At 34.9% G+C, this 25,575-nt stretch overlaps 1 protein-coding gene across 3 annotated transcripts in view; it reads left to right on the forward strand.

Annotated features, from left to right (window-relative positions):
- Positions 1 to 25,575, forward strand: part of LOC145664313 (uncharacterized) — a 31,824-nt gene that overhangs the window by 893 nt on the left and 5,356 nt on the right. For all 3 annotated transcript variants that reach the window (XM_081730867.1, XM_081730869.1, XM_081730868.1), the window contains exons 2-5: positions 11,943 to 13,410; positions 17,456 to 17,601; positions 19,283 to 19,400; positions 20,360 to 20,488. In XM_081730867.1, coding sequence (XP_081586993.1) covers positions 12,040 to 13,410; positions 17,456 to 17,601; positions 19,283 to 19,400; positions 20,360 to 20,488 — 1,764 coding nt within the window. In that variant the 5' untranslated portion in view covers positions 11,943 to 12,039. The remainder of the gene's footprint in view (positions 1 to 11,942; positions 13,411 to 17,455; positions 17,602 to 19,282; positions 19,401 to 20,359; positions 20,489 to 25,575) is intronic.

Raw genomic sequence — 25,575 nt, forward strand, 5'->3', positions numbered from 1 at the left:
CTGGTGCATATGGGGTCCCTAGTTCGATCCCAGTTCGCGCAAAGTGAATTTTGTGGAGGACAAGCACTTGTGCATAGGTTTTCTCAGGGATTCACCCGTTTCCTCTCACTCTCTTCATTCCACCACTCCATTCATTTCTTATAATCACTGTCTCCTTTAGCCTAGTGGGGGTCGCGGTGGCTCAATAGTAGAACGTTCCCCTCCGGTGCTTGGGGTCCCTGGTTCGATCTTAGCTCGCGCCGTGTGGACTTTGTGGTGAACAAACACCATGCTCGTGGGTTTTCTCAGGGTTCTCCCGTTTCCTCCCACTTTCTTCATTCCACCATTTCATCCATTTCTCATAATCAGCGTCTCCTTTAGCCTAACCGGCATAATCGTGGGACGTAAAGCTGAAAGATTTCATTTCGTTTCCAAACTTTCAATCTTGAGATAAATCAAGTTCTGTTAGTAAACGTTGCAACAAAGAAATCTTCCGTTAGCGCATACACATATTCGCCAACGCGCTTTACCCCTTCGGATGTATTAGCGCGCGAATTCCCCTGCTTTGACCTTCTTGGTGTTGATTTGATGCAATGGTACTTTGTTGTGACCACCTAGCTCATGTTGGCGGGTGTTTAAACCAGCTGTTTTTTTTAAAAAAAAAAAACAACTGGTTTAAACCAAATAATAATAATAATAATAAACGAAAAATGCTTTGAACCGTGTGAACTTCATGGTGATGTTTTCACATATCAAATCATCCGCATTACGTTTATCTACTTTTCACCTTTTAGTCAAGGGGTCCCGTGTTCAAAAAAAAAAAGAAATGAAATCTTTAAGTTTAACGTCCCACGCTTATGCCGGTAGGTCCTGTGTTCAATTCTCTGTCGAACCACAACCCACCTTTCAAGTATAAACCAAGTAGCGATTCCAGCTGTCCCTCTAAGCGAAAGTCTTCTCCGTGATAACCTTGGTGTTTAATAAGAATATTAAGCCTAAACATACGAAATGAAACCAAATTATATATTTCTACTTGAATGAATGCCTGTTGTTTTATAAAGAAGCCAAGGTTGCTTAAATATATTGATAGAAATTGGCAAAATTTATCAACTGCCTACGTAGCTTCCAACATCAGCTTGGATTTGACTTGGTTTTAATTTTATTGAATGATATCTACATACCAAATTTGTAATTTAATACCTCAGTTTTAGTGTAGTGATTATGATACGTTGACCTTAAAGATTTACATACAAATACATTTAAAGTAATAACAGGATTTTCCCAATGGCTAAGGCGCGAGTTTCCCGATTTATATATAATTCTGTATAATGATTTTACTTGTGTAATTGTCTATCTTTTTGTCCTGAAATAACTCTTGATAATTATATTAACAAGTAGGCCTGTATAAAGATCAGTACAACGTATTTTTATCAGGAGTCCTTCGTGAATGAGTCGGCAATCGCATTTGTGACTAGTTAGTCCCGGTTTCGTGTCCAAATGGACAATTATTCTTGGATGTAAGCCGAGGGAGCGGTTTGGTTTCCGCTTTAAGCTTATATGACCCCTTCCAGCATAACCTTGTTGTTGCATAATAACACCAAGGCGAAACAAATTAATTTCTGTCCATATTTAATATAAATACATAGAGTAAATTATTTCAACCAAAAAAAACTTTTTTTTTTTAAATAAAAACCATGGTTTTTGCCAACCCTGGTTTAAACACAGTTGCACAGTGCATGTCCTATCACTAAAGACACAATATCATCATCTCTTACTAAATTCTTAAATCTCTCCTACTTTGGTGTCTGCTTAAGGATACCAACTGGAGCGTGTAATGTAAAGTTAACCCAACAGCTTGTCACTTCTAGTAAGTATGTTTGCACAAAATGATTTGCGTCCAGATTTAAATATTAATCCCACCAGAAATTCACTCATATGTTCTTGACATTTTTGGGAGGTGGGTTGGGGGTGAATCGGCTCCTACTAATTTCAAAAATCGTATTTTATAGGGGATATTGCAACTTTTGAAGCATGCAGTTTTACGAGAAGTCGCCAGATTGGAAAATAATTTTACATCACATTTCCTGCGTTAAATGATGCCCTAATACACTCAAGTGCTATTTCCTTGGTACATGCCCAAATAATTTCTTACCAATTGATAATGTGCGTGAAACTGATATACTAAAAACAATTGTTCATGCGAAAAACACGCTTCAAATTGTATTAGGTGTCTGTAAAAGAAAAATTGTATCCTTTCTGATTCAAGCTTATGAGAGAAACAGAGCACGAAATAGACTGGGAAGATGTAGGATTGGAAGGGGAAAGAATAAATATAAGAAAATGGAAAGAAGAGGAATGGAATACGAAGGAACGTGAACGACAAGCGTACAGTTAACGAATGATATTAAACGACCAAAATCGTATGTGAAAACGAGCAGAATAGCGGAGCACTGTAGTGCTTGGAAATTATCAAAATTATCAGTTTTGTGGCAAGTAACTAGCCAGTAATGGAAGAACAACTGTGATGATGTAAACATACTCCTAAATTTTATAAATAAAAGAATCTCAAACTTGTAAATTCCTATTTGATTCACTTTATTAAGAAAAAAATATATAAAATCTAAGTAGTCGAGTGTGGATCTCCTGAGCCATAGAACAACTAGCGTAGGCAGCCAATATGAGATTTTTTTTTTTTTTTTTTTTTTTTTAAAGTTGTGAAAGAACGTAAATTGTAAGTAGTTTTGTGCGTGTGGTTCCTTGTCCGATTCCCAACCAAGTAAGTTCGTGGTACACAATATCGTAACCGTGGTTTTCTCGGAGCAATCTCGTTTCCTTCCACATTCCAATTCTATCGAATCTTCCATCTCCTTTAGTCTAAAGGGCAAACTAATTTTTTTTTTTTTTTTTTGTTAACTTTTGAGCGACAATAGGAGAGAAGAAACTATGGTGATAGTAAATAAATGAAGTCGTGAATTCAACAGATATACAGATAGTCCCTTCGACAAATAACAGGTACGAGCCAGTCCCCTAAATTTTATCGCTTCCATGTCTCAACTTGAATCGTGTCCTGGAGCAATTATTACGGATATATTTATTTATGCAATATAAATAAAATTATAATAAACGATTTCGGAAAACTTTTCGAAGAAAATCTACTGATAAGAGCAAATTATCCTTTTTTCATGGAAATTTGTTTTCATGGGAAATAGAACGAAAACAATTGAATATTTTTGAGGAAATCTGTCTGGAAATAACTTACTTCCAAAGTGTAACGTCTCGTTAGAATTTTTTCATGAAGAATTACTCAGCTACGCTACGTTGCAAGGTTCTTAATGAAACATTTATTTCTGAAATATTAAAAAATCGCTCACGTTTGAAAAAATCGTCCGTAAATAACTCTCTCCAAGAGTAAACTACCTCTTATGAACATTTTTTGGAAAATGACGTACGCCACATTGCAGCATTGTTACTGAAGTATTTATTTATGAAATAAGACCAAAATCAGGTGAACAGTTAAAAAAAAAAAAAAAAAAAAAAAATGGCCGAAAAAGAACTCACCAGGTCGTAGTTCATACCTATTTTCAGCATGAACCAAATTTTAGAATGATAAATATTCATGTGTCACGAAGAGTAACATAAGCAAAAGTTCATCATGGAGGGAGGTTCAGCCTACTAAACTCATATTATTTCAGATATTTGTGTATATATATATATATATGTATGTATGTTAATATGACAAGTGTTTATTTTTTTTTAATTTTTGCATTAATACTTACTGAAGGTGGACTTAAAAACTCGGACCCCTCCCCCCCCCTTTTGTACCTCACTAGTCACGGATGACTACATTGCCTTTGTTATTGCATTGTTGCAGTATACAGCAATGTCACATAAATACTTTATATTATTTTGAAGAACTTAAGATAAATTCTTAATATTGTAGTAACTGAAAATGTAGATTTTATCATTTATGAAGAAATTATTTGCTGGAAATGTTCGCAATTCTTTCTCCTATTGTAATATGACTTTAAATTGCCATAAAACTTGTGTACCAGATTTATTATCAATGAAAAAACTAACGGCCTATCTGTCCGTATCAGAAAAAAAAAAAATGCATCCAACCACTGTTCTCAATTAGCATTCTAACTGTCAAAAGATTTTTAAAAATTGATCGAGTACTTCCCCAGATTGGTTCTTACATGAAAAAATGGCGGTTCAACGTATTTTGCTCAGCGAGTAATTTATATCAAATTTAAAAATGAATAAGTAAAATTTAAATAAAGATTTGAATATCTTGCAAGAGTGCCTCATCTTAGTTAACTGTGGGGCACTACATTCAAAATTCCACCTCATGTTAAATCATATTTACCGCCAAAATAAAAAAATTCCCGCTTAAAATATGAATTGTTACTTACGAATAGTTCTTGGTATTTTTTAATCATAGGATATAAGGTGAACCACCCAAATTAACAAATTTATATCTTCGAGTCGTAGAGAACATTTATCATTTTATTGTTCGATAATTCCTAAATTTAAGAGATGGGCCAACACATTCTCCTAAAATTTAAGAGGAGTGCATCCATGTTCCTATGTCCAATCATATGTTCTAGTAAAGCCTCACCAAAGAAGGCAAATTTCATCAATAATTGACCACATAGTGAGCACATGGTAATATGAATATTTTGTCCCTTTTATATATATATATATATATATATATATATATAGAAAGAGCAGAGTGTCCACTCAAATTTACAAAATTATATACCTAGGTATTTGAGTACCAGAGAACATTTATCAAATTTCGTTTTTTAACAATTCCCAGATTTAAAAGGTGGTCCTATGTGCCCCTCCCAAATTTAAAGAATTGAGTTGAGTTGATTTTAGTTTAGCGTCCCTTTCAGCAGCGAGGCTATATGAGACGTGGACCTACTGATTAACGGGGAATCCAAACCACATGAGCTCCCGCCCAAATTTAAAGAAGTAAGCATCAATGTACCAATATGCTGTGAAAGAGAATGGACCTGTGTTCTTAACCATATAATTACATAAAGTGTTAAAGGCTCATCAAACAAGATAAATTAGGTCAATAACCAAACGCCAGCTACATTAATATTTGCCAATTTTTTACCCACAAAAGGAAATAAGGACGACCATCCAAATTATTCGTTTCCTAGAGGAAGTTTACTTTTTTTACGATTCCAGAACTTAAGGGATGGGCCAGTGTACCCTCCTCAAATTTTGAAGACGGTGCGTCACTGTACCCATGTCTTATGAAAGGGAATGGACCCCCTGTACTAATCTATATAATCACATGAGATAATAAAGGCTTATCAAAGAGAATAAGATAGGTCTAAAAACCTCCGAAATTTACATCTTTTACAGTTTTTTTTTTCGTAAAAGAGAAGAAGTTGGACCACCCAAACTTACAGAGGTACACACCCCAATTCTATACTACCATACCAAATTTTTAAATTTGGCAATTTCCAATATTTAAGGGGCTGTCCTATGTACGCCTAGATCATTGAACTGGGACCTGGGTCCTGAGCCAGGTACCATTAAACCATACGTCTATATGTGTTATGTTCAGGCCCGTGCTGGCCCACCGGGACATGTCCCGGTGCGCCCTCCGAAACATCACAGTGTAAATAAAGGTACCAATTTTAAATAATACATTTATACAGTTTTATTGATAAAAAGCACGTGAAAGATGCAGTGCGATCTTTACATTAGGCGCCCTTGCGAAATCACATCAAAAATGAACAATTTTATTTATTCTTCTGTATATCACAGTTCTGAACAACAAATACATAAAGTTACTGTTGGTAAAAAAAAAACCGTGAAGTGTACAGTGTGCCCCTTACATAAGGCTCCCTACGAAATATCAAATTATAGATAAGTGGTTTTAGTTGTTCCTTATACCAAATTTGTGTAACAAATTCAAATAGTGGCTGTTAATAAAGAACCTGTGAAGGGTACAAGGCGCCCTGCAAAATCCCATTATAGATGAATATTTATTTTATTTTATTTTATCTTATTCTTCTGCACATCAGTTTTGTATTATAAATTCATACAGTTGCTATTGGCAGAGAACAGGTAAAGAGTGTAATAACTTACAAAAGTATATATGAATTTATGTATCTACAAAACAAAACATTGTGAAAAGAATAGTACGGACAGTCAAACGTATAATGCACTTATGGAATAGGTACTACTACATTGACAATAGGCTCTGTTTGTAATTTACGATTTCTACAGCATCGAAGCTTACACAATCTTAATATGCATCCACATATCTGTGCATATTGGTTATTCCTATGTGTTTTAAAGCGGTGTTCGGATAATCAGTGTCTGTTGTATTTCTAAAATATAACTATATTAATTTCTGTGAAATGTGGTCTTCTTCTTATCACCACGGCATGGCGCGTCCTCAGGTTGCGGATCGAGAAGAAGGCCTCTAGATATAGAGGTTAGCTGCGAATATACTGAATAAGCAGACGCGGACAGACGACAAGGGATAGTCCCCCAGCTTGGGGATTTGGTACGAGGTTAGCAACCTCATCATGTAAAAAAGATTTGTTGACATGCATTCGCAGAATCCTCGGATCAGGACTGATAACTTGGCACGAACTCAGCAAAATAAAATGAACATGAGATTTCGAACATAAAATGTAAGAGGTCTTTATTGGGCAGGCGCGTTAAAATCCGTAATGAGTGAGTTATAGAAATAGAGGATGGACCTAATAGGATATCAGGAAGGAAATGGAACAGTCAAGTCCGGAAGTTTTATGTTCTTTTACAGGGAAGGAATTAAAAATTACCTACCAACTGGGAACAGGGTTTTCGTTTACAAACGATTAATATCAGCAATTGCACGGGTTGAATTTGTTAATGATATATTTTCGTTTACTTCTCTTAAAGTCAGTGCTGTGATACTATTAATTCAAATGATATGCCCCAAGAGAAAATAAAGATGACGATATAAAAGACAATTCTTACGAATGAATAGAACGGGTATTTGACCAACTCCCGCAATACCATATGAAAATTCTATTAGGGTATTTCAATGTGAATGTAGGATTAGGAGGTATTTTCAAACCGATTATAGGGAATAAAAGTTTGCATGAGGAGAGTAATGACAACAGCATTAGACCCGCAACATCTAAAAGCCTTATCATGAAGTTTACGAAATTCCCACATCCCGACATTCATAAATATGCTTGAACTTCATCAGACAGGAAAAGACATAATCAACTTGAACACGTAGTAGAAGAAAATGGTCCAACACAATTGATGTTCAGTCGTTCAGAGGAGCTGACTGTGATACTGATTACTACCTGGTAGCAGAGATAATAAGAGAGACACTGCCATTGAATAGAGGAAATATTTAATATCTGAAAACGGAGAGGTTTAATTTAAAGAAATTAGAGGAGAGCCAGGTGAGAGGAGAATACCAGATTGAAGTGTCATATAGATTCTCGGTTTTAGAAGATTCGGAGGGCAATAGTGTTCAGGATACTTAGGTTGAAATTAAATATAACATTCAGCAAAAGAAAAATTGGGGCATGCGGAGATACTTAGGAATAAACGATGGTTCGACTAGGAATGCACTAAACTAGCAAAGAAGATAAAACAGGCGAAAGGGCGTTGGGTACAAAATCCGAATGAGATAAGTACACAAGATTTCGTTGTCATCTGGCGGAAAACTTCCAAAACGTTTAGAACAAAGAAACGCGATTTTTGAAAGCTAAAATTAATGAACTTGAAGGTAATAGTAAAAATAAAAATATGCGGGATATTTATAAGAGCATAAACGAATTCAAGGAAGGCTCAACCTTGCGCTTATATATTAAACAAAGCCGACGGAACAATTATCACGTATACCAATAGCATCTTGAATAGAAGGAAACATTTCTTTGACGGTTTGCTTAACACGCAGCCAAAAACTAATGTTCGTGCAGATAACCAAACATAAATAGAAATCGCTATTAAAAAATTTTAAAAAGCACAAACCTCCGGGATTAGACGAAATTCTAGCTGACTTACATTTAGCTGGAGGGGAATAATTGTGGAACACAGTACACAAACTCATTCCCCTTATCTGGAACAAGGAGGGATTGCCACAAGAGTGGGAAAAAAAATCAATTATTGTTCCAATTTACAAGAAAAGCAACAAAACTGATTGTAATAATTATCGAGGCATTTCTTTTCTGTCAACTTCCTATAAATCCTCTTAGCAAGAGTGACTCCACACGCAGATGAAATTATTGGAGATTATCAGTGCGAATTTAATTGAAATCGATCAACTATCGACCAGATATTTACCATTCGACAAATTCTCGAAAAGAAGGGGAAATACAATATCCCGACACATCAATTATTTATTGATTTTAGAAAGGCCTACGATTCGGTTAGAAGGGAAACATTGTACAATATTCTTACAAAATTTGGAATACCGAAAAAGTTGGTTAGATTAAGATATGTTTAAGTGAATCCCAAAATAAGGTTCAAGTAGGGAATACTTTTTCAGGAGCTTTAACGTTGAGAACGGCCTGAAACAAGGAGATGCGTTGTCTCCATTATTAATCAACTTGGTTCTGGAATACGCTATAAGGAAAATCAAAAGCAGCAATCAGGTCCTAGAGTTGAATTATATTTACCAGTTTATGGCGTATGCTGTTGATGTAAATACAATAGGGGATGATAGAACAATAGAAAGAAATGCAGAGATCTTAATTAACGCTTGCAGGGATATGGGCGTAGAAGTAAATGCAGACAAAACTATATACATGGAAGTTCGTCGGGATCGTAATACTGCAAATTATGGATGCATTAAAGTACCAAATAAAACTTTCGACAAAGTGGATACTTTCAGATATCCAGGATTACTATTAACAAACCAAAGCGATAATTACGAAGAAATTTGATGTCGACTGAAAGCAGGGATTTCGTGTTATTATTCAGTTAAAAACCTTTTTTCATCGTGAATTCTGTCAAGAAATTTGAAGCTTAAAATATGAAGAAACTACAATCATGTCTGTTGTGCTGTATGGTTGCGAAACATGCTCGCTCACTCTGAGGGAAAAGCGCAGACTGAAAGTATTTAAGAACAAGATCCTGAGACAATATTCGGACCCCAAGAGGGACGGGAATGGGGAACGGTGGAAACTTGGTAACGAGGAAGTTCATAATTTATACCGTTTACCAAACATTGTTAGGGTCAACAAGTCTAGGAGGCTTAGATAGACAAGTCATGTAGCCAGAATGAAAGAAATTAGGAACGCTTTCAAATTTTTAACCGGAAATCCAAAGAGGAAAATTACCGTTGGAAAGACAGAGACGTAGATGGGAAGACAATACTAAGCTGGGGGCGCTGTGGCTCAGTGGTAGAGCGTTCACCTTCGGTGCTTGGAGTCCCTGGTTCGATCCTAGCTCGCGCCGTGTGGACTTTGTGGTGGACAAACACCGTGCTCGTGGGTTTTCTCGGGGTTCTTCCGTTTCCTCCCACTTTCTTCATTCCACCATTTCACTCATCTCTTACCTTCACCGTCTCCTTTAGCCTGACCGGCATGATCGTGGGACGTAAAACTTAAAGATTTCATTTCATTTTTCATTTCAATACTAAGATGGATGTCACAGAGATAGGAATATAAAGTAGAAACTGAATCCAGTTACGCGACATCCAACTTCCTGTGACTATAGGCCATAGAGCTATATTAAGTTGTTGATATATATTAGCTTCATTTTGTTTGACACAAATTTTATTATAGGAACTAAAAAATTTTTCTCTAGTAAACAGGATTCCAAGGTTTTCACAGTTTAGCTATTTATTTTACTAAAACAGTTTTGGTGATTTTGATATAAAATGATACCCATATGTATATATATAAACAAACTCTATGGCCTATGGAACCTGGAGGTTCAACGCCGCGTTCACAAAAGCTCTCTACTGACTTTTATCCTTAGCCAGTTGAATCCAGTTTCTACTTTGTATTCCTATCTCTGCGAGATCCATCTTAATATTGTCCTCCCATCTGCGCCTAGGTCTTCCTAATGGTCGTTTTCCGATTGGTCTTCCAGGCCCGTACAGGGATACTGACGAGGGCGGTGGACAAGTCTACTAAAAGGGCGTCCATGCAAACGCGAATATTATTTTAAGGCTGGAGGCATTATAGACCATGTTACATATGCTTTCACACCTTTCTGCGTTGAAACATAGTGTGTGATGACGTCATAAATTTAAAAAGATGTTTTTTGGTGGGCTTACATTTTGCATTCAAAAGACTGAAATCTTGCACACTCGTTCAGTGCACCTGTTAGCATTTTTCAGATGTTTTCAGATCTCTGCGTGAAAACATGGGGGTCCAGAGGGGAAAATGTAAAAAGAGAAGGATATTGTTAACAAAATAACTTTTTTCGCGATTCAGATGGAGACATATGAATGGTACCGTTTGAAAGGCTGTTCTATTCTGAAGAGCATGATGTACGAACCATGATCCTAGGATAAATAGGGATGTTTCAGGAAACTGTTACCTGAGATCCTGTTTTATACGGGAATCTGGGGTATTTGGGGAATATTATTTTTCGCGGGCTTACTTTTGCACCTAGAAGATTGAAATTTTGCACATTTATTTAACGCACCCCTTAGTATTTTTCAGTGTTTCAGATCTCTACCTTAAAACAGGGGGTCTGTCCAGAGGATTAAAAAGTAAAAAAGGATATTTTTAACAGAAAATAACTTTTTTCGTGATTTTTCCGCCCCAGATACACGATGGAGACATTTGAATGGTACGATTGAAAATCTCTTTCATTCTGAAGAGGATAATGTACAAATCACGACCCTAGGATAAATAGGGATATCTGATGAAATGTTTATATTACATGCAGGTTATCTGGGACTTTGTGGGGATGTTCTTAGCTCATTGTTAAATATTTTCCCCGCCCTTACTATTCAAGATAGCTTGAAATTTTATATACACATTTAGTACACCCCTTAGTATTTCCCAGTTGATTTTGAGATATGTGCGTTAACACAAGGGAGTCCAGGGGGGATGAAAATTTGAAAAATCCCATTTTCTCTCAAAATTTCCCGCTTCAAGGACACGATAGGGAAATGTGACTGTTTCAAAGGCTGTTCTATTCTGAAGAGAATGAGGTATGAACCATGATCCTAGGATAAATAAGGATGATCTAGCTGCTTGACTGAAAGTCTATAATTTACCTTTAAGAAAAGCCGTAATTTAAAAGGATTAAGAAACATTGTTTGGGAACAATTGGGGATTATTTCAAAATTCAACCCTAATACTTTCACTTAAATGGCATAATTAGCATTTAATACTAATTCCTATTCAGTTCGCGACTTGTAATTTACGAGGAGAAGGATTTTATTTAAATAAAAACATCGATTTAAATCAAAAAAATCAACAAAATGATTTTTAAAAATAAAAAATCATGATTTTCTTCCTGGTTCAGCGTTACTTTGCAGCACTAAGGAAGTATGAGATGGGACCTACAACTGAGATTCAAACCGCATGAGCTCCGACCGAAAATCAAACCCAAGTCTCCCGCGCCAAACGCACGTTGGTTTCCTTCTGAAAGATAACATGATATCAGTTGTACACGTTATAAATTGGTCTGAACTTATTCCTGGCGTTTGGAATGTTTCTAAACAAGTTCTGTGTAACAGTAAACTTCGTTAAAGTCTGGTACATAAGTAAATGAATATAAATAAAGCTTTTGCGAAACAAGGTTATGAATTTTTCCTCTTTGTTAAAATCTTTTAGTCTTGGATTCTACGTTAATCAATAGGTCCCGTGCTCATATAGCCTCGCTGCTGAAAGAGACGTTAAACTCAAAATCAACTCAATCTTTGAATTCATCTATATGTAGAATTCATGTCTCGTATTGCTAAGCATATTAATTTTCCCAGTTTTTATTTGTTTTTGACTAAACTATAGCTTTCTTTCCAGAATTTATCTTAATGTTGACTGCTGTATCAGCTACATATAACAGTGGGTTGTGAGGTAATGGAATGTAAAAAGAAAGTAAAAAACAAAACCACTTACAATGACAAGCAGTGATAGTAGCGACGGTTCAGATGACATAACTTCTTTCCAAGAAACTTTTAAACTAAACGTATCTGGGCTTCAGCCCAAGTGGGAAGACAGTGGAAGTGATGAAGAAATATTTGATAGGTCAGATGTAAGAACAACAACTTCCTTAAATGTTATAGACTCTACGAAAGACAGTTCTGAGGATCATAGTGATGTTTTGAAAAAGAAGATATCGAAAAAACGTAAAGATGTAAGTGGCAAAGAGAAATCGCTTGTGAACAAAAGTGATGTTACGGAATTGCGGAGTCAGGAGGAGGGTAAAAAAGTGAAAAAGCGGAAGCGAAAAGATGATAAACACTTGTCAACTGCACATGAGGACATTTTGGAAAGTAATTTTTACACTTTGGATGAAGAAAATGTATCAGTGAGACACAAAAGTGAAACGAATTGTGTTAATGATGAAATAGAATCAACAAAGATAAAAAGTAAGAAAAAGAAACGTCATAAAGAAGTAGATTTTAAGACAGACGCGGCAGTGGCTGAGAAATCAATTAGTGGTGAATTTACTCCCCATTTTGAAAGTGACTTAGATCGTAGTGATAACTTACTAGAAACAAAAAGGGAAAAGCAAAATCATCACGATAAAAAACCTCACACGAAAAATAAAAAAGGTAAAGCAAATTATGAACATGAGCATCAAGTTTCCTTTGAGAGCACTATAAGTGATCATAAGAAAAAGAAGAAGAAATCTAATAAGATACAAAAAGATGCATGTGATAGTTCAGTTATTCAGATTATTGGTAAAGACTCTTTAGATCACAAATCTACTGTCTCCATGACAAAGACCGAAGACTTGGAAATTTCATCACATAAGAAGAAAAAGAAGAAAAGAAAACGAAGCCATTCTGAAAGTGCTACCGAATGCAACACAAAAATTGACGTTCAAACAGGGAATTTACTAAATGAATTAGCGCTGAATAGTGATAGTGTTATTGTTAATACCAGTGAAAACGTGAACAAAACGAAAAAGAAAAACAAACACAAAACTACATCCGAAGAACCTAAAGTAGAAGATTTAAATAATGAAACACTGGAATTAGTTACGTCCAGAAGAAAAAATAAACATCTATTAAAACACTCAAAATTTAAAGTGAACGATATTTCAGAATCAGAAGGAGAACGAAGTGATCAAAGCGACCTTGACATCGATGTTCACAGTACTGAAGGTTTGTCACGTAAGAAATCTAAGAACAAGAAGTCCCACAAGGACACTGGCCGAAAGGATTATTCTATCCAAATCTCTGAAGTGAACGACAATGACAGACAGGAAGAGCTGAATCTGGAAAATGGAGAGAACTTGGAGGCTAATGAAGATTCTGAAAGAGTAAGTTATTATTTTTTAATTCAGTAATTGTGTATTTCATAATAGGTGTGCCATTGCAGGTGTTACACTGAGGCAAACCGTTTTTGAGAAAAGCAGAAAGAGATTCATAATTCATAATTTAAAATCTCCGCTATACATTGAGGAGTTGTTAATAAATCGTCAAGTATCATTAGAGAGGAGGATTAGCTTTTACGTTGGAAATTGTTGAGAGAAAAACTCCCTATTGAAGAAATACACTTATCCATGGGTCAATCCATGCAAAGTGATCGAGAAAAAAGAAAAAATGCCGTTCGACCATCTCCAAAAAATCTAATTTTTTAATGAATGTTTATCCTATACTTCAAAACCACAATTAATTATTTTTTACAACATCCCATGTTTCGATTTTAGGCGTTTACGTTGTTTTAAATATCTCAGCATGTATTTGTCCTGGAGCAAATCGAAAATTGCTAGACGTCTCCAACTCGTGTAGAGCTAACACTTTGATCTCTTAACATTTTTTCCTAAACCCACTAATGGGGGTGAAATCAGGGACTGCAGTAGCAACATTTTTGGACATTGAAGACATGTTTGGGAAGAGGGAACAACTGACGTAGAAGTCTGAATTTGTGTGTGCATGTAGTTCGGGGTCATAAGTTAATGCACAAAAATTTACAGACCTGTAGCTGCTCCCAAAGGCCTGGGGAAAAAAAAATCGTAAAGTTGGGGAATTATGCCAAATTAGCATATTTCACTGTCCAATATCTCTAATGGGCCTGGATAAAATAATCTGAAATTTTGGGAATATTAGTCCTTTAGTATATCATAACACACAACAAACAACGTTTTGTGTTTTTGAGCAGAAGAGAGTCAAAGTATTAAGTAATGACGTCATACTCTAGGAGATGTTTTGTTCATAAAATATTTTTGGACATTGAAAACATGTTTCGGAAGAGGAAAAAACTGACGTAGAGGTCTGAATTTGTGTGTGCATGTAGTCTGGGGTCATAGTTTCATACACAAAAATTTACAGACCTGTAGCTGCTCCCAAATACATGAAAAAGTCTTAAAGTTGGAAAATTGTGCCAAATTAGCACATTTCGCTGTCCAGTATCTCCAATGGGACTGGATTAAAAAAAAATCCGAAAATTTGGGAATAGTTAGTCCTTTAGTATACCATAACACCCAACAAAGCGCGTTGTGTGTTTTTAAGCAGAAGGGGGGAGCATTAATACACAAATTCAGATCTCTATGTCAGTTGTTTCCTCTTCCAAAACATGTTTGCAATGTCCAAAAAAGATTTTATAATCAAAACACCTCCTAGAGTATGACGCTATTACTTAATACTTTGACCCCCTTCTGCTCAAAAACACAAAACGTGCTTTATTGTGTGTTATTGTATACTAAAGAACTAACTATTCCCAGAATTTCCTTTTTTTTTTTTTTAATCCAGGCCCATTGGAGATTTTAGACAATAAAAAATGCTAAATTAGTTTAATTTCTCAACTTTACGATTTTTTTCAGGCCTCTGGCAGCAGCTACAGGTTTTTAAATTTTTGTGTATTAACTTATGTCCCCGGACTACACGCACACACAAATTCAGACCTCTACGTCATATGTTTCTTATTCCCAAACATGTTTTCAATGCCCAAAAATGTTGCTACTGCAGACCCTGATTTCCCCCCGTTCAAGTGGGTTTAGGAAAAAATGTTAAGAGATCGAAGTGTTAGCTCTGCACGAGTTGGAGACGTCCAGCAATTTTCAATTTGGTAGGACAAATACATGCTGAGATATTTAAAACAACGTAAACGCCTAAAATCGAAAAAACGCAAAATGGCGGCAGTCGTTGCGTCGCCATGGGATGTTGTAAAAAATAATTAATTGTGGTTTTGAAGTACCCTGATATAGGATAAACATTCATGAAAATATTAGATTTTTTGGAGATGGTCGAGTAACACATGCTTGATCACTTAGAATGGATTGATTCCTATATGTTCATACACTTATCCATATGTTCATTGTTCATGCACTTATCCAGTACAGGTATGAAAAATAATAAACGAAACCACTCTTGTATGCCCGGACGTCGTTCATCCAATTGACCTTTCCGTACTCTACCGTTCTATTCAGATGACATCGCGGTCATTGATTCCCACGATCATAGTGTACCATATTGTAAGATAGGCCTTTGAGTTTCCATCTGCCTTGCTTATATAGCGAATATATTAAAGTTGGCGTTAGAACATTATGCTATTTTACATTGACCTAAACCAGAGTTTTATATTTGAAATATAGGAACATATTTCCTATAAAATGGCTCTATGTTCCAAAATGCGCAGGTGGCCAACTTACAGAGTAATAAGTAATCTTACGGAAATTGCCGGTTTCACACGCACACACAAAATCAACAAGTTTTACTGCATTTTGTTACTTCTTATTATCATTATTATTATTACAGTTACTTTTGGTTGTCAGTATTCTTCAATTGTTTCCTCTTTGGAAGAGATTACTTAATACATAAATTGTAGTAAATTATTACAAAACATTAAGCTAATATGGGGGCAAGCCCTCTCAATGGATTTCTATGAGTAAATTTTCAGCTGTGATTGAAGCTTTTGTCACACTTCTTTAATAAGGAAAGGACGGGTAAAGGTTTCTGTAAAGTAAGAAGTTATTACAGATAGGAAAGCTTTTCTTCTGAAAATAATAAAAATGTATTTTTTCCGATGTTAGTATAAATTGCTTGTCTGTCTAAATTCCTTCCCAAGCCCTGGACAGAACAGGTAGTTGTTATTTTGCTGCGATTCAATTACGTTTTATGATACAATGGAAGTAGTATACATTTATTAGGACTAATTACAAAATTTACAATGTAGAAGTTTTACGCAAGTCAGAAATTCAGTTTGAAAGAAACACGTGTGCACGAATTTTAAATTATTAGTTAAAAGAGAAGAAAACGTGTAACTTTGATTCAACATATTTATATAAATTATCACAAAAATATACAAGAGTTAAAACATAAAGACTTAGAAATAACTGAAATATTTATAATCATACAGACTAAACATACAAATTTATAATCATATAATCATACAGACCTAAATAGGACACGTATATCGTAAAGCTTTAATACTATGTAGTTGTAAATGGTACAATTACACTTCATAATTATTTGTCTTGAACAGCAAACTTCTGACTAAATCTGAAAACAAACAATGCTTCCACCGCATCATAAAAGCTAATTAATTCACATTGTAGTGGAAAGCGCATTTTATGGAAGAATAAAAACTACATTTGAGGTACTTGGCATTGAACCATGGGAAACAATGTAGAAGACCGCCATATCTGAAACATAAATAATACATTTGCCAGCTAAGTTTTCTGTCTATAACAGCTTCATACCTCTCAAAAGCCCTTATCCACAATTTCCGTAAACCTAATGAAAACTTCTGTCGGAGCTGAAAAGTTGCTTATGAAAATTCATCTAAAGAACCAGTCAGTTACTTATCAATGGTATTTCTCCTCTGCACTCATAAATATTGCAAAACAATGTTCTACGATTTTGTTTAAAGTTGACAGGAACTTCTGAAATCGACCAACCTTCAGAAAATATCGAGGAAAGAAGACTTATTAGAAATATACTAATGAGTTACTGTACAGTAATAATATAGACAGGAAAGAAAAGCTTTCAAAATTTAAAGAGAATATTAACTGTAAGGGTACACTTCGTGCCACGATATAACAATAATCTGCACAACATGCGAAACAAAGGGCTTAGGTTTCTGATAAATGTATCGGCATTTCCAACCGAGATTATTGTGAATTTTGCATATCTACATTCAGCAAAGGCCTAATATTTCCCTTGAGATACCTTTTCTGTAGATTGTTGTATTTTATTTATTTATTTTTCTCTCATATCATAGTAAGTTGAAATATTCATGCTAGCGAGAAAAATAAACGCAATTCAAGAGAGCTCAAAATGTTTATATTACTGGCGCTTTCGTATATTTTATTATTATTTATTTAATTATTTATTTTTTAAAACACTTATCATGCTTTTTTGCAGACAGCCATTCGGAAGGAGCTTTCTACAATGAGTTTTGAAGAGCTTCAGAAATTAAAAGAGAGAATAGGTGCGAAAGTGTACAACGAAGCGATGTTTGGAGTAAAAAGAACGAAGCAGACCAATTTTAAACGAGCAAATAAGAACAGGTAATAAGTAAATACTTACTATCTTTTATTTGACATAATTGTTCCAAACATTAGTTTGTCTCAATATGTATGGAATATTTATCGGAAAAACTCAGAAAACGTAAGGGATGAGTAAACAAAGAGAATAATAATAATTTTATTTTTCTTCCTTTTAATTTTATGTCCTACAGCATATCCTGTAAGCTAAAGGAGACGGATGATAAATGAAAGAGAATGATTGTGAAAGAAATGGTGGAATAAAAATATGGGAGGAGATAGTCACGATGTTGTCCACACAAACTCACATGGTTTGGAATCGAAACAGGAACCTGCGCACACCAAAAGTGAGCGTTGTATCAAAGCCATTGTGCCCCCAGTAATAATTATGTTGCTGATACCTAAAATGATATAGCAACAGCCCGACAAGCGATAAAAATTAGGATTCAAGATCTCGCCAGTTCAGCAAGCAGATTTGTCACGTTTTTGCAATGACTGAGTTATTACCTTAGCATAATAGTTTTAGTTTATATTATTTAGTATGAAGTGAGTTCTAAGAAAGAAGTCGCCATCCAGTAACTGTGACGGTGCACTAAAAATGTTAATACTTTCTCCGTTACGTTCAAGAGTTACCTTTTGGATGTAATTCTGAATAACAAATAGAAAACCACTCAGATCAAGGATGCCAGGTTTAGTGTTGGTGACCATTACTATAGAGAAAATGGAGTCAGTTTGCCCGTGTACCAAGGGAATAGAAATTTTCGAAGCACATAAAATAGGAGAAAGATGTCCGATTTCTCGTATGCATATTAAAGCGGTTTTGGCGTAAAATTTGAGAAGGCTAGAATTGTTTTGTTGGATTTGTCCGAATAGATAAAAGTGAGTGTGAAAATTCAGCGAAGTTATTAAATCTTCTGGTTTTGTGTACTTAATGATTGGATTTCGCAGAGAAGTTTACCATTCCAAAACAAGACTCAATCAGCTAACTGCATTTTATAGCCCAGCTTCTATTCGAGCAACTGCAACTTAATAAAACTTTTTCCCTCTCAAACTTTGCTTTTAAGATTAGTTCCCCTATACAAGGGACGTTCATATTATCCCTAATATAGAAGGAATTTTATTTTTCCACAAAATCACCCATTACAGAAATGCACCTCGTCCACGAATGTCCTAGAGCTGTTACACCTCTAAAAAGATTTTAAAAAATAAAAATAAAATAAAATGGCGGTCGGTCAGCAACCCATTGTTCCACAGCATGTATAACAGCTGCATCATTTTAAACTTATTCCCTCGACCAGTTTTTTTTTTTTTTTTTTTTTTTTTTTTCATCATTTCATCACTTGATAGGAGAGGACACTATCACCTAACATACAAACTACATGGTGTTAAACCTTTCATCTGGAAATACTTAATCACGACACGCACTTCTGTTTTCTCCATTTTCATAATACGAATGCACTTGCTACATGCAAAACAAAGAGAACAACCAGTATTATTGACATAGCTCTGTATTTTGGCATATATACTTGTAAAGCTTTAGAGTACAACATATTATAAGCACAATATTCTTGTTCAACTCCTCCTATATAAGGGGCAATAATTATTGAACACTCCATGTAAAACTTTATTTAATGTGGAATATTATTTTTATTTATTGTTCCAAATTTAAATACATATATTTTCTTCTTTTGCATATACATTACAGGCCAAGAGAGATGTCATCAAAAGTTCGCACACCTGCATTTCGAGAAGTGGTTCAGGTTAAGAAACCTGTCATTCGGGACCCAAGATTCGACAGTTTGTGTGGAAATTTCTCGGAAAGGGTAAGCTAATTGAGAAGAATGGGTTTCACTTGATTTTTTGTGTGCTTTATGTCCTTATGTGCTTTATGCAACACCGAGGTTATGAAGAACAGGGCCTGCTATTAACGTGAGCTCCGAACCTCGGCGGGTCTTGAATGCGGTGCAGTTGACGGGTGCACAGACCATCAAGCAAGATTAACCCTCACCGATAGGTCATTCGGCACCACACTATCTCGCCTTTAAGGAAGCTGGTTTGCATGACCATGTCACCGGTCCCAGCATCTTGAGAAGATAATATGAATGTTAAAAATGTCATATTAATTGTATTCCTAAACAGAATGAACCAGAGTAAATTTCACTGTATACTGTTACGGTAAGGCTTCCCTTGAGTATTGAACGCTACAGTTCGACCCAACTACTCTCGTAACAATAGGAATTTTATTAACTAAGCTAATATATTGTTATTTTAATATTATTATAACAGAAGATTGAATTTTGATTTTCATTGTCTCCGATGGTATTAAAAATTGGTAAAATTACTGTTCTCACAGACGAAAATAGTGGTATGAACTATTTTTCTTCATTCCATATCAGCTGGTTGTAGTTTTACAAACTCAAATTTGACTTCAATTTTAACAACAATTTTGAATAATAATCAGTTTAATATATCATATCTCCAGTGCTTCAAGTAAGAAAGCTATTTGAATTCAATTTGATGAATTTTAAAATGATCTCAAGTTTTTGATGCGACGTAATGTGATGTTTTGATGGGTTTTTGTCATTTTTATATCACCTACCAACAAATTCGATTACTATATGTCAACCAGTTGGTGTTCACTTTGGTGTTGGTGTTCATACTTACAATTTTCTTTTTAAGATTGAATGAACATTTTTTTTTTAATCCTGTGCTTATTCTATTTTTTAAATTTTAAGTCAAATTTCCGTTTTCTTTAAGTCAATGTAATTTTCTGATTTTAAAGGCATGGAGATCTGCATACAGTTTTCTGAGCGACATTCGCGGTGAAGAAAAGGAACAATTGAAAAACCAACTGAAAACTGAAGCTGATCCAGAAATGAAGGAAAAGTTGCGTTATTTAATACAGCGCATGGTAATATTTCTCATTTTTCTTTCATATTCCATGTAGTTATTAGAAATAACTAAAATTCTTTTTGTTAATTTACAAGTTACCGTAGAGGGGCAGTACATGAGTATTATATATGTAAATATATATCATTATAAAACTTAGTTGTATCCTACCTACTTGGTAATGTGGAGGTCAATTTTATTTTATAGAAACCGGTAGGATGGTTGTGGTAATATGGAAGCTTAATGAATAGCGTAGCAATTTCAGATGTTTTTAGATTGAGCTAGATTATTTTTATTTATTTATTTATTTTCAAGTATTTTTGTGAGCGTGTCTTCAAAAGATTTTGTAAAACGTTTTGTGGAATAAGCCTAAGTTTTGGTGTCTCAGTTATCCTAGGGGCGATTAGAATCAAGCTACCATAAAGTATGGAATATTTAAGTATGTCGTTAAAGTTTCTTTACTTTAGCTGTCTAGAAGGGTATATGTTGCTTATGGGGATATTTTGAGGTATTACGACACATTGGAAAATTAATTATAAACATTTGATAAATTGAGGAAATAAGACTAGATCACACCATTTCTGCTATAGTGGTAACATATCGGTAAGCCAGAGACCCAGATTCGAATCCCGGGCTAGTCGCATATTAATTCACCCTTTGCATATAAAGATGTATTTGTAGTTTGGCATAAAAGAAAAGAAAGAAAAAAAGAAGTTAACTACAGAGTTCGATCAATAGAAGTTTGTATATTGCAATCAATAGCTTTAGAGCATGATATCAGTTAAATAACTACATTGAGCATTGTTCATTTTTGAATAAAGCTGACAGTGTTCCAAAATTATTAGTTAAAAGGATGAAAACATCATAACTTAGGTGAGTTAATATTTTTAAAATGTGATACGAGGCACGTCCAGAAAGTAAGTTCCGTTTGGTAATAAAATTAAATTGTGTACAGATATAGAAAAATTATTTATTGCACAAAATTCTACAACTCTTAAACTACTTTTCCACATAACTGTCGAAATTTTGCAGGCATTTGTCATAGCGTGGCACAAGGTTTTGTATACCTTCTTCATAGAAGTTTGCCGCCTGTGTCTTCAACCAGTTGGAAACAGTTTCTTTCAGCTCGTCGTCATTGTTGAAGTGTTGATTGCCAAGGAAAGACTTGAGATGTAACAACAGATGAAAGTCGCTAGGAGCGAGGTCAGGCATACAGCGCATTCAGAAAACGAATCACCGCTCTGATGTCACAAGCGGCGGGAGTTTCAATCAACACCGACATTGTAAACAAGCACAACAAAGCGTATGTGACTGACAGCGATCTCCAAATGGCGCACGTTTCTTCTTTTTGATACAGAGCGTCTCCCGCGCATGTGCGGAACTGCGATCGCAGCGCTGCAGCGGAGATAAATTGAAACGGAACTTACTTTCTGGACGTGCTATGAATTTGTGTACTGTGATTAACGCTGTAGCGCATATTAAATTTCGTGTTTCAGAAGTTCTTTTGCCAGAAGAAATGCATTGAAATAGAGAGACCTTCCTTCTTTTGTACGTAACGTCAACGCATATTATATTTGATATTATATTTGACAGAGAAAGATATTTGTGTTTCAGTTTTACACATCTTTAACTAACGATAATTTCATTTAATCAGTTAACTAGCGTCTAAGCAAGTATATATCTAGTAAAATTCATCAACACCCAAATTACTCAATGCTTCACTCCAACTGTCAGTGTCCTCCCTGTTGGTCTACTGGCTAGCGTACGGTTGTGGTGCACGGGATCCCGGGGGGAGAGGTTTGAATTTAAGTACATTAGCTGATTCGTATCCCACCTTAAACTATAGGTCCACGTCTCGTATGGACTCAATGCTGAAAGGTACGCTACACTTTAGTCCAACTAACTAATCCAGTTGTAAATCTTCCTGCAAATTTAAAACGAACATTAATAAACGAATGTTTTTATGTAAAATTGGAAATACAGTACTATTCCCTAACATACGAGAGTTCCACATTTCTATGCGGGAACACTAATTACAGAAATGTAGAGCTCTCGTATGTTGTGGAATAGTGTTGTATTTCCAATTTTGCATAAAAACATTCGTTTATTAATGAGTCGTAACCATTGTCATCTATGGAAAGTTGGAATGTTGTTATGTTATTAGAGTAAGGAGTACAAAGGTAACGGGCTAGAAGTGCTTAAAATCAGCACTAACCCGAATATAATAAAAAAGAAGAAATCATAATTATAAGTATATATAAAAACGCATTACTGTTATAAGATCTGTGAATATACGCACATAGAATTAAACAGAACTAATGTCTAATAGAAGTTTTTCAAGAAGGAATCTCGCAATTATTTAATTTCACGAACCAGGTAAGGTAAGTAACAAATAGTTATCGTTTTATTTGGTGCCTCACAAACCGGGAATTTGTGATAACCTTGAAGCAGCAGTAAAGGTCTCCAAAACCATTTTTAAATTTGAGATTCATTTTGTGACAAGAAAAACGGAATACAAATTACTACGTAACGGAAAAAGAATTTATTACAGTATGAATACATCCGATCAATTAACAAGAGCTTCCGAGTCTAGGGAAGATGTACAAAGTAGTCAGAGAACTACCGTTGAAACAGAGAACGTGGCAGACAAGACTCTGTTTCAATCCTTTATGGAGATGAGAATCAGATTTCAATGTATGGACAGCAAAATGCAAACTGTATATACAGAAATGACCTATATGAAAAAGACGTTTTATGAGGACGTGAAATCCATGAAAGATGTATTGGATGTGTTAGATCAAAGGATAAGTAATAATCAGAGTCAAATAGTGGAATTAAGACAGGAAGTGGAAAGTATGAAGATCAAATTACAGAACAATGCAGTTATACAAACTCCTCTGATGCATACTAACGATCCAACAGAAGATAGGCAAGCAGGAAATCTAATGCATATTGGAAATGAAAACGAATTCGATAGAAAGAACATGAACGATGTGATGACAGATGCAATACAAATGTCTATCGTCTATCCGGACTTTTAGATGTTGGTTCTAGTTCTGAAAGCGAGCAGGAAGGCCAAGTAAAGACAACTGAATCCAGACCCAGATATGTAAAACTTAGTGAAGTAAGATCTTTAACGAAATATAGTGGTCGAGTAGATGACATACCAGCAAGTATTTTTTTTCTTTCTTTTTTACAGAAGTTCAAAGAAGAGTGTGAATTAGTAGGCATAAACAGAAGTAAATATTTGAAAATTTTACCACATATTTTAGAACCACCTTGTTTGGGATGATTCAGTGCAATAAAGAATTCCTTGCACAAATATGAAAATTTCAAGCGTGCTCTTTTACGAAATTTTGAAAATGACTTTATGCTTGCCAATCGGGATGCTTATGTTAGAAACCGTAAATTTGATCCACAAGTCGACAAAAGCATTACAGAATTTGTCGTTGCTGCCTATAATAATTTTAAAAGTTAAATACTCAGCAATCAGATGCTAGGATCATTGCGTTCATACGCATTTTATTGCCATATAAATTGCATCAAACGCTACTTTTAGCTCAGTGTATTAATTTCAGTTATATGTTATTAACAGTTCAAAGTTATGAGAACAATTCGATTACTCAAAGTACTACAAATCGGAATTTTCAAGGCAACACCGTAACTGAGAGAACAAGTGACTTTCCTATACGGAACATCAGTATTAGTGGCACTAGTAACCAGCAAGATAGGAATAATTCCAATTTTGGAAGCAATGGTAGTCGGGTTCGCCGTATAAATATAGATATTAATGATTACAATCTACGAAATAACCGTTTCCGTAGAAACTTTAGTTCTCGTAGTAATTATAACAAAGTCCGTAACACAGATGTCAGGAGTTACACCAATGGTTCAAGAAGAAATACAGAAACCAACTACCGTCCTAATGCTACTCGCGAATGTGCTGTTCAATGTAATTCTTCAGATTTAAGCCGAGATGTCTCTTTAAACTAGATTCAGTTGTGTGGAATCGGGTAAAAACCATGCCAGCTAAAGTCATATGTAGTAAGTTTCCCAATGGAATGAATCAATACCTAATTCTGAAACAGTGTAAAAGAAGAAAAGATGTACAGGTCCTCAGAAAAATGATTCTTTCAATGAACTATCAAAACAGTTTTCTTATTATGATTCAATTGCTGTAGGAACGACTAATTGGAAAACATATAAGAAGGATGGAAAAAATAATAAAGCAGAAGCTAATCGTATGTCATATGGAAAATGTAAAGAAAAAAGAACGAAAAGTGGAAAATTTGAAATTAATGGGTCGAACACATTATTTCAAAGAAAATTATACTCAAAAGAAAGAGGTAATATGGGAATGTCCTTAAATAATAAACTGTCAGAGCTTTCAAAACTGGACACGACAATTACAAAATAACTCCCTAGAGCTTCAGACACTGAACATAAGAACGATTACAAAAATTCTGAGCGAAAATTTTATCTCAAGGAGGTAGTTATTCAAGAAGATGAAGAAAATATAGGTTCTAATAAAGAAAGTACAAAGTTATTGAATTTACAAACTAAACAAGGGATCCAATATCACAGAAATAAACCTACAACGAATCAAATTGATTCACATAATCAAGTGAACAATAAGAAAAACACGAAAGATAGTTCTGGATATTCAATTCTTAAAAATCAGGCCAACACAAACAAAATTAAAGTTAAAGCATCGAACAGTGTATGTTCTAATGTAGAACTTCCATTGTTACATAGTTCACGCACTGAAATCGACCTTCCGAAAGTAAGTGTACCCAAGGACGAAACTGGAAATAGACACATTATGAAATCAGCAATTGACAAACAGAAGAATCACGAAAGTAAAAGAAATCAAAAGAGGGAAAGAAATAAAACGTTAATTAATTCACATAATGAGAAAGATAACAAACAAGATATAACTAAAAGTGTGAAAAATGATAACGACGTACATTCTGGTAAAACCCTTGGGTTGCGTAACATTGATGAACTGAAGAAATTATCTCCTTCGAAAGATACAAGAAACAGATGGATGCAAATCGTCAAAAACATTATTGCAGAACAGAATGTGCTTCTGAATGCGAATATCCTGTG

Source organism: Thermobia domestica, chromosome 11 (genome assembly GCF_964235325.1).
Source record: "Thermobia domestica chromosome 11, izTheDome1.hap1.1, whole genome shotgun sequence".
NCBI classification, from domain to species: domain Eukaryota; kingdom Metazoa; phylum Arthropoda; class Insecta; order Zygentoma; family Lepismatidae; genus Thermobia; species Thermobia domestica.